At 45.1% G+C, this 10,363-nt stretch overlaps 1 protein-coding gene across 2 annotated transcripts; it reads right to left on the bottom strand.

The window, feature by feature from the left end:
- Positions 1-809: 809 nt before the first annotated feature.
- LOC6634522 (rho guanine nucleotide exchange factor 25) lies at positions 810-3,237 on the bottom strand. 2 transcript variants are annotated; one of them, XM_002058035.4, is made up of 3 exons: positions 2,738-3,237; positions 1,479-1,721; positions 810-1,419 (listed from the first exon to the last, which is right to left on the bottom strand). In XM_002058035.4, exons 1-3 carry the CDS (start codon positions 3,149-3,151, stop codon positions 1,030-1,032), a joined length of 1,047 nt encoding a protein of 348 aa, XP_002058071.2. In that variant the 5' UTR covers positions 3,152-3,237; the 3' UTR covers positions 810-1,029. The 2 variants fall into 2 exon arrangements, with proteins under 2 accessions (XP_002058071.2, XP_070065620.1); XM_070209519.1 differs by having other exon boundaries at positions 1,479-1,718.
- Between the last annotated feature and the right edge of the window lie 7,126 nt (positions 3,238-10,363).

The following is a 10,363-nucleotide window of genomic DNA, read 5'->3' as shown; positions in this document are numbered from 1 at the left end:
TATTTATCGATAGGTATCGATCTTTATCAAATGGTAGCAAGAGTTTATATATCGAAATGCAAATCGCCAGCTTTAATTGTAGTTCCTCCTCTCAGACAGTCGAACGGCCTGAGGTCAGCTCCGTTTTTGCCCTTTTGTTGCATGCGTTGGCGCATAACCAAAACAACTCTCGCATACTCATTTTTCAATGCGTGCAATTACAAACAACAGCCAGCGAGAACTTAATAAAAGTTACTGCCAAATGCGGTTGCAGGTCAACAAATGACTCTTCAAAGACTCAGCATATTATTAACTACAAGCAAGAGTTGAACGCTTCCTGTGAACTAGCTGCCAATAAAGTTGTGTGTGTGTGTGTAAGAAGAAGAAGCTGCCAAGTCGAGGAATCGCTTATTACTGTAAAATCGATAAATATCGTTTATCGCTGTGCTGTCTTTTGAGCATATCTCGGCGCTTAGCAGAGCTAGCGACACCAAATTTGATAAGTAGACTCTGCTAGAGTGTGCCTAGCGGCAGTCTATATCATTTTTTGAATAGCTGCCCAAGAATTGTTAACAGGCGCTATTCTGCTAGGCTTTGATATTTACACATGTTCAGCTGTCATATTTAATTCCTGAATGTTTCCTAAAGATTCGACCATAAAAAACCGAATTATCGTTGAATATGCAAGCCAAACAGGGTCTGCGGGGCAAAGTGTATCTTCGGGTGCGACGAGACCCGACTGTATTTGTATTTTATTTAGTTTTTGTTGCGTCGTGCAGCTGTCGCTGGGTTAATATTTTAAATATTTCAAAAGCCTTTTGTGCCAAGCGCCGCGGGCGAACGCGTTTTATATTTATATCGACCTTTGATTTATGCCATCAACTATTTTTCTATTTTTGTATTAAAACTTGACTTGAAAGCTTTTATTTGCTGTCGCTCAAAAGTTCGCTATTATTGTCCGATTCGATGCAGTTCAAACCAAAGCTCATATCACAATTCGAGAGGGAGTGAGAGTGGGTGGGGGGAGGGGGGAGGGCCAGGGAATCCTTGTCAGTGCAGGGCGTACCAGGTGGTGCGACTGATGGCATCGCGCTGCTGCTGCTGCACGTGCTGTCCGCTCCGATCGATTGACGCCGGGCCCGGCTCCTGGTCGAGCAGCTGACGGACGATCGTCTCCCATTTCTGGAGCACGGCGGGCTGGCAAAGGAACTCGCATTCGCGCTGCTTGTTGCACAACAGAAAGGACTTGGACAGCGCCACAAAGCAAACATCGGGCAGCAGAAAATTGCCGCGCAACAGCTGTTTGCGCCCCTTCGACTCCGTGTAGATAAGGCAGGTGTTGAATGCAAACAATTTGCAGCTGTAGCTGCGCCGCAGCCGGCCATCGTTCAGCTGGAACTCGCCCACCGTAATGAAGCTAGCCTCGTTGAGTATGCTGAGCTGTAAGAGAAGTAAGGCACAGATGCATGTTCTGGGTCACGAGCAACTCGAAGACGTACCGCATTGAAGTGCTTGATATCATTGAGCTGATCCGACTGATTGGCCCGCTCCAGCAGCTCGCGCAGCCGCGTCTCCAGGCGGCAGGCCACCTCAAAGACGCGCTTCGAGATCAGCTGGCGATGCTCGTAGAATGCCTGGATGAATCTGCTCAACAGCAGCGGATATTTGGTAACACGCTGCACGGGCTTCAGCAGGAAGCTGCGTATGCCCAGCGGATCGCCCAACTGGATTTGCAGACGCTGCTAATGAGAAATGCATAAATAAAACCAATATCAATCAGCAGAAATCAGCAATATCAATCAACTAAATCAAGTTAAACAACAACATAATAGTTAAAGTTATTCTCTGTGCTAAGGCAAATCAATTGCACATCCATTTGAATATTAATAGAAAGTAATTTAATTGTAATTGCATTTGAAAGGGAAAACAAAATGTGGCCATCTTTGCAGCCATTTTTAAGCAGGCACAAATATTTACTCATAACAAATCGTTTTGCTGTAAATTGCCCGCACATTTTTCAGCTTCTTCTTCTACTTCTTTTGCATGAGCTAAAAATAGCAGGCAGCCATTACAAAAGGTTAGCAACGCCATCTTGTTAACGGCTACGTTTGATTTTATGGTTTCTATTGTGCGCCCAAAACAATCAAATAGGTGCGAGCGAGAGGCATGCATGTGGCTGTGATAATGTTAACGAGCGAACATTTTTCGTTCCCCATTTGCGACCATGCCCTACGGTGTGAGCGAGCAGGCAACAAATATCATCTTTCAATTCGCCATGAACTAAAGATTCGCCTCATTGCGCTTCGTTTTGATATTGCAAGTGCGTGCGCTCTCGCGCGAGCGCAAGGCTTTAATTCGCCTTCTGTTGCAAACTCGCCTCAATTCGCCTTTTGTTATGATACGGCAAGTGCTAGTGCGTGCGCTCTTTGCGCCTTTGCTGACGCCAGCAGGTTGATGACCTCAATTCGCCTTGCTATTGCCAGCGCAATTAGATTGCAGTCTTCAATTCGCCTGATGTCAGCTGTCATTGTATGGCGCTCTCGCTTCAACTTAGTGAGAGCAGGCGAGTGAGAAATACTTGTTGACGGCCATGTTGGGTCGAGTGCAGCGAAAGTTGAACGATCAGTGTATTGCTGTCTCGCTTCCGCCCAAGTGTCATGTGGCCATAGATTGCAAGCTCACTTGTGATTCGCCGTTGGCTTAGTTCGCTGATAAGCCAGTCAAGAAATCGAACACAAAGGGCCCGCATTTTGCTTACCTTAAAATAGAGCTCATGCTTGTAATAGAGCTGCAGACTGGCGCGCTGGCTAGCCGCAAAGAGCACGTAACAATTGAAAAAATCCTGATCGATGAGCGCATACCAACGCTCAAAGAGCAGCTCCAGCTGATGCCGATGCTGCAGCATCAGCGGCAAAAGTTTATATCTATGCAGTTTGACAATCTGTGTAACATACGGCAGCAGGACATGCTGCTGACCGACCAAACCGACGGGCAGCGACGGCAGCGGACTAAAGATTTGGCTATAGCGCTCAATTCCGCTGACCAGATCCTCCACATACTGCTGCTCCGTGCTGATCAGCTCGTGCAGCACGTGACGTGCACACTGCTCGGCTACATCGCTGCTGCTTGGTCTCGCACTCGCACTCGCACTCGCACTCGCGCTGGCGCTCATGCTGCAACGATGTTGGGCAAAGAACTGGCAACCGCTCGATTCGTGCAGCGCCAAGACCCAAGGCGCTGACTCAGCAGCAGCAGAAAGAGCAGCTGTTTCTTGGTTTTTGAATTGGTCCTATTTTGGTGCCGCTTAGTCAATCGCGCAATGCTGACTGTTTCGCTGTGGTTGCCGGCGACTCGGCGACTGGCACTGGCACTGGCCGCTGCATATGTCGCCGGGCAATTTAATTTTAATTACACTTTGAGCGGCGACTTGCTAAGCTTATTGCATTCTTTCTTTATTGTGCCTCCAATTTGAATGACAATTAATTGCTTGTGACTTTGTCCATTCTACAAATTAGCCACTGTCTTTAGCAGGTGCCGCACCTGTTTTTCAGTTTCAGCTGCTGCTGCACCTGCATACGGAGCGTATGCGCAATAAATAAATCAGCCGTAATTAAAAGCGTCCTGCGTCGTGCGTCTGGCGTCCTCCATAACCCTCCAGCCCGCCCATCTGCCTGCCGTGTCTGTCATCCCAAATTTGCGTTTCTCCTCCATTCGCTTTTGGTCCGCAGCTGAAGCCTTGGCGCCCGACTCGCAGCTATAAATTACGTTGTATTCCAGGAATTTGCGAGTGCAAACAACGGCAACAACAGCATTAAAAGCAACTACAAAATGGTATAAATTCATATTTCTGTTTGGCCTGCCAGCGAATCTACGCAAAAGATAACTCCGGCAAGAGCCAAAACAACACGAAAACGAAACCAGAAAAAACAAACGATAAAATAATAGAAAAAAGGCAAGAATGTAAAACCTGGAAACAAAAAAAAATAAAAAGGAAATGCGGCACGGCGCCAAAAGGCCAAAAGCGTTCCATAAATTGCGCCATGAAATCGGTCCGAGGGGGACAACTGGAAGACAAACTGATTGTGTTCCAACAGATACCCGACTGTTGAGAGGGTATGAGAGGGAATCTCGTCGAGAATCAGGCAGAAGTTAAAGAGCTCGCGAGACACAACAGAAAAAATATGCCTGAAAAGCTAAATGTCTGAAATAAAAATTTAATTTTCCTTAAATTAAAGCTCACTTAAGCTTTAATAAAGCTTAATTGGCTTCAGCCTAAAATAATACGCTAAAAAATAGTTAAAAATAAATATCGCATTCAGATTTAATTGAAGTTATGCCAAAGCTTTTAAGCAAGCTTAAAGCTCAAATGATTCAAGAGTTGCTCGCCAAGCAAGCATTAATGAGCTTTACGCTGAACTAGGTAGCTTTTGATCCAAGCTCATTAAAGCTTAAAGAGCGTTAAGATGTGTTGCCCTCATAAATTTTAAGTATAAGCATAAGCATAGGATAACCATAAATGGGCTTTAAGCAGGATACATGAGCTTTTAATTAAAACTTATTATGAGCTTTAGCCTAGAAGCTTAGCCTAGATTCCATCTGAACAGCTAGTTTATCAAGTTCGAGATTTGCTGGCGCAATATTTATGCATAAGGCAAGCATGAAAGAGCTTTAGAAGACTCATGAGCTTTAAGTATTTCCACATTTTCCACATTTGTGCGTGAAATTGAAAATTGAATGAACTTTCCGAAAAGTGTGAAACAAATATCTGACGAATTTTCACAAGGGAAAATAGGTTCAAAGCCGATCGGATGGTGAATAATAAAGTTGCATAGAACAATTTTTCGAGTTTATTCCACACTTGCGCGTGGAATTTACCAACACTCTTAAACCTCTTCGCGTTCGCCTATAGCACATAATGTAATTACAAGTTAAATATCAGTCAATCAATCAATCAGTCAGTCAGTCAACCATATGTGCAGCTTCGGCTCCGCATTGTCTACATAGAAATAGCTCTGACAGCACTTGAAAGCTCTCAGCCGGATTAATTGTACTTGGCTGCGTTGTCGAAGCTCAGTTCAAGATGAAAACTTGAAATTGTGTTGTTTTTTTTTCTCGCAACGTGTATTTACTTGTATCTGTTGATTGTTTGTGCGCTCGCAAGTGCTCAAGTAAATGAGAGGATTTTCTGCGAATCTCTGCAACATTTATTTATGAGTGAGTTTCTTAGTTGCCAAGCGATTTTGCTCGTTACGCCTGACACGCCCACCATTTCGAGAAGGATTGCGCCGCCAAACTTGCGGCTGATAACCAGTGTTGCAAAAGTGTTGCATACTTTGCGGCAGCCCTCGGAATGCAGCAAATGGTAAACACATTTTGGCCAGACAAGGCGTTGAGTGAGCCAAGTGCTCTGCTTATGGCCCGCTCGCTTAAGCAGGCACACACACACACACACACACACACACACACATGGGCCACAGCACGTAGCTCGGCTCAGGCTTCCATCAGCGGCTCCGCTAGATGCTGGACCAGCAGACGTGGCTGACATGCAGTGCGGCCAGCTCAGCTCTTTTCCAGCTAAATTCGGCTAGTTTTAGAGGTATTCAACGATAGGTTTACACGCGTCGGCTTTTGACATAAAGTAGATATATTTTTCGCTCTACCCACATATCTGCAAAAGCATAAGGCAAATATCTGGAAGTTTATTAAATCTCTCGCTTTTCTTTCATCTATTTTGATAATGTGGCAACTCTGAGATGCCCTCGGCCCTGACAATTTCCTAAAAGAAAGCTGCATAAAAGGTGGCAGCATTTAATCCGGTAATATTTTGCATAGTTGACAACCCTGGCATTGTGTGTTATCTCTTTAAAGCTATTTCTTAAATATTTTTAGCTATTTTTAAAGCTGTTTTTTAGCTTTCTTAAAACTGAACGAAGCTACGTCTTTTTGTCTTCTCTTTTCTTTGTCAGCGACAGTTGGCAACACTGGCTACGAGCGGCTGGTCCGCCACTTAGTGCGCCATTTCGCTGCCAGCTTAGTTTAATGTGCCCAAGTTGAAAGAGGATGATGGAGGAAGGGGTGGGTGGGGGTGGCGGGGCAGTGCTACCCTGTTCCTTACGGCTAAAGTGTTTCGCTGTGCTCGTGATTGACGTGCCGCGATGACAGGGCGTGTGATGTTGCTTCCCCACTTCCGCTTCTCTCTCTCTCTCTCTCTCTCTCTCTCTCTCTCGCTCTTGCTACCTCTCTCTCTCTGTCTTTCTCTCTCTCTAGTCGCAGATCGATAAGCCGCCGGACAAATCCCGCTGTTGTCCCTGTTAAGCCCTGCTCAACATGAATATGCAGCAGCTGCGATTTCTTAGCTGCGCGTTGCCCAAACATATTACCCCAAGATATAAACAGACACCATTTCGTAGAGTTTCAATATTTACCGAGACGCATTGCCAAATAAAGTCCGCAGCCTCGCTGTGAATGGATGCCAGGGTATATTGTCTTTTATGTCCATCTCGTTGAGCTCGTTAAATACAAAGTCTAGAGTTAAGAGAATCTTTATGTATGCTCATCTATGCCGAATATCGATAATTACATTAATTTCGATGCTGAGGTATGGTCTTTTGAGCATAACTCGACCTTCCTTTCAGCGAGCTCTTTTCAGCTTTGTGTGGAATGGATGGAAGTATCTATCAATATGGAGTGAAATAATTTTCTACTCTTCTGGAGGGTATTATAATAATGTCATGAAAAGTGTAACGCTTAGAAGAAGACCCTAAATTAAGTATATTCCAGATTAGCATCAATAGCCGATTTGATAAAGCCAAGTCTGTCAATCTGTCCGACTGTCAGTCTGTCTGTCTTTATGTCTGTTTCTATTGCGAACTAATCTCTCAGTTTAAAAGCTCAGCTCTAAAGCAGACAGAACATATGTAGAAATCTTATCAACATCGAACCATATGAAAGATTTCTCGAAAACTCGACTTTTACTAATTTCGCCGTGCTTCTGAGATGCAAATCGTTATGAGCATCATGAAGAGGTTCGGTCTGCAAAGGGTATTTAAAATCTGCGGCGTGCCACAGATATCGCTACTCTCTCGTTCTCAGTGCAGCATGATTCGCAGCTTATCCTGGCCACTTTCTGTTGCTGCCGCTGCTGCTGCTGCTGCTCGTGTATCTGATGGATGCATTTGTATCTTTGGCTGCTTTCAAAGCTGTTTGCTTAGCTTGTGCTGGCGATTAAAGGATTTTGTTGCTGTTGCTGTTTGTTGCTGCTGATTAAACATAATTTATGTTGCTGCAAGTGGCGACCATTAGCGCATCCAGCTGCCAACTGGCGGTTGCCTGGCGCCAGTCGCCCAGCTGCATGATAAATGCGCCACATTAGCGAGCGTACCCTCCCCTCCCCCTTAACGCCAATCCCAGACCCCGTTCCTCTTTCGACTAGGGAAAGGTATTGCAGCTGATCGGACATTTTGGTTAATTTCGCTGCGGGAATTTTAAATCATCTTTAAATTAGGGTCATGCAAACTCAATAAACCAAAAGGCGGAAGTGCGGCGGGTGGCGCGTGACTGCTTGGCGAATGTGTTGTGCGTGCGCCTGTGTGTGTGTGTGTGTGTGTGTGTGTGTGTCTGTGTGTGGCAGCAACAACTCAATTAGCGGCACACACACACACACGAGCTCCACACACATTTGCCACAATTTGGCAAACAAATCACGTATCAGCTGCCGTTGCTCCACTTGCCTGCCCCCTACCCCCAACTCCGCCCCCGTCTGTTACATATCCAACACCCCCCCCCCCCTCTGTCTACCCTTCCCAGCTTGTACACATTTTGTAGACTAACGCTTCGCCTTTGTTGTTTCATTTTTGCTGATTTCTCCTCGCCCTTGCGGTGGGGCATACGAATGCACAAAATAACTGAATTTGTCATGTTAGTTGCGACCTGTAACCCGCACCCACACCCTCACCCACATGCACACCTCCCCCCTTGGGGCGAGCATAGGGTTTGCTCATAATGCCTTAAATTAGTTACATATATATATATATCTATATGCATTTCATCATGTATTCGACATGTCATGACTCGCTGAGATACTGATTGACTGACTGACTGAAAGAGTGATTGACTGACTGATTGACAGATAAACTGATTAATAGACTGATGAATTAACTGAATAAATACAGTTACTTACTGATTGGGTAACTGATTGAGCGACTGACGAACTGATTGACTGATTGATTGATAGACTGACTGAGTGACTGTCTGATGACTGATGATTGAGTGATGGCGGATTGATTGATTGAATTGCAAATTGACTGTGTGCGCATTTATGATGGAGTGATTGACTGACTGATGTAATAAATCACTAACTGATAAGCTGATTGATTGACTGACAGACTGGCGGATAGAACACCCAACTAAACAAATGACTATCTGAGGACTAACTGAGTAAGTGATTGACTGTCTGAGTTAGTGATTGACTGATGTGCAGATAAGCTGATTGATTGATTGACAGCCTTACCATTATAATGATTAGCTGACTGCCTGGGCATTAATGATTGACTGATTGACTGACTGAGAAAGTGATTGAGTGATGTACTGAATCACGTACTGGTAAGATGATTGATTGACGGAGAGTCTGACTGATCGACCGATTGACTGACTGAGTAAATAATATACTTTAGTAATTTACTGATTCACTAATCGATAAATTGATTGATGAACAGACTGACTGATAGAGAGTGGCTGACTAATTGATTGACTGATAGTCTGATAGATTGATTGATTCATTTACTTGTTAATTGCTGACTGACTGGTCATTCTTAAAAATCTGTGTCAATCAGCATCAATCTCGGTTGAAAATCACTTAACACATCCTCCATTCATTTGTTAGTCCTGTGATGTATCTCTCTCTCATCTTTGCGTTGCTTTACACTTTCTCATATCTGTGAGAGGCATTCGATTTCATTTCGCTCCAGTCCGCAGCATTTTGCATTTGACTTGTAAATCTTAATTATGGTTCTGTTCTTTTAGATTTTAGATTATTTCATTCCGCTTCGTTTCACACTATTGTGCTCTGCATTCGCCAAAGTATTCCTTAGTCTGAAGCATTTGTAAGTCTTGGCCCTAATACCAGCCCATTGCCATTATGCTGTGCACTTATCTTTTGTCCGAGTTGCATCGAATTATTCCGGGACATTCTCTTGTTTCGCTCTATTGTTTATTGCTGACACAAAACATTTACATTTGCCTTCATTTTAGCTCGGGCATCGAACAAATGCAAATTTCCTGCTGCTATCCAATTTTAAATGCTTTGCTTATCGCATCGCTTCTCCCTCTCGATCTCTCGCTCTCTCTCTCTCCCTCTCGTTTGCTTAGCTTATGCATATGCATGAGCTTCGACAAGAAGGCTGTGTGGCATGCTGCCACGCCCCCTGCACTTGTCCTGTCCTGTCGGAGCTCGCACCAAAAATTATCGACACTTAAAATGTTGCAAGCGTCGCTGGATTTTTGTGTCCTGGCCCGGATATGCTCGAGCCCGACGCTTATGTAATCTTAATGTTTATGCAGCTTATGCTTCATAAATTCCACACGAACCGAAGCAGCGTGGAGAGCAAGGCTTAGAGGGGGTAGCGATGGGTAATAGTGGGGAGGGGGGGGACGGCGGGAGGGAGGGTGGAGTTGCGTCTGCCTGTAGCCTGTCTGATGTCTTTGTCTTCCGGTGCGCTGGCCGCCATTTTGTGCGCTTTGCTTTAACTTCCGCTGCGCTGTGCCATTTGTTTATTGCCCATTTTCATTGCTTCATTTTGCCATTGCCACGCCCCCACGACCGCCGCCCACCGCCGGGCAAACGTTTGTTGATGAAAATATTTTTACGACAAGTTTTTCGCGAAGATTTGCAACATTTGCAGAAAAGCAGCAATAACAACTTAGAGCGTGGCTACGGCGTCTCTTCGACTATAACAATACCCTGTAATTACGGTCAGTCGAGCAGTTGCTGCTTGTTTATGGCGTCCGATGACTCTAAGACTGTAAGATGAACTGGACTCTCAAACTGTGACAGCCTTAAGCAGTTGCTTGATATTGAAATGCTCGTTTTTGTGTCCATATTCCCAGTCCCAAGAGCAACCAATATACCCACTGAGCGCTGGCGTACAGGGTATGCAAACGGAAGTTGTGCGAATCTGCGCAAAACGAACGCCAGAGGGCGCGCGCGCGAGCGTTGAGCACGGGACCAGCGCCAAATGAAACGCACATTTTTGGCCATAAAACGCTTAACGTTCCGCTTGTCCCCCCCCCCCTGTCATTGCCCGAACCCCCCACCGATCCCTTGCCCCAGCTGCAGCTGCGTTTCGGGTAGCAGCCGGAAGTTGTCATGTTTTATGTTTACATCAGC

This window comes from Drosophila virilis, chromosome X (genome assembly GCF_030788295.1).
Source record: "Drosophila virilis strain 15010-1051.87 chromosome X, Dvir_AGI_RSII-ME, whole genome shotgun sequence".
NCBI lineage: Eukaryota > Metazoa > Arthropoda > Insecta > Diptera > Drosophilidae > Drosophila > Drosophila virilis.
This window is presented reverse-complemented; position numbering and strand designations above follow the sequence as displayed.

Excerpts from the sequence above, each read along its gene's own strand:
- LOC6634522 (XM_002058035.4), bottom strand. The coding sequence starts at position 3,151 with ATGAGCGCCAGCGCGAGTGCGAGTGCGAGTGCGAGTGCGAGACCAAGC. Across the intron at positions 1,722-2,737 it reads AGCATGAGCTCTATTTTAAG|CAGCGTCTGCAAATCCAGTT; the intron begins GTAAGCAAAATG and ends ATTTCTCATTAG. Across the intron at positions 1,420-1,478 it reads ATATCAAGCACTTCAATGCG|CTCAGCATACTCAACGAGGC; the intron begins GTACGTCTTCGA and ends CTTCTCTTACAG.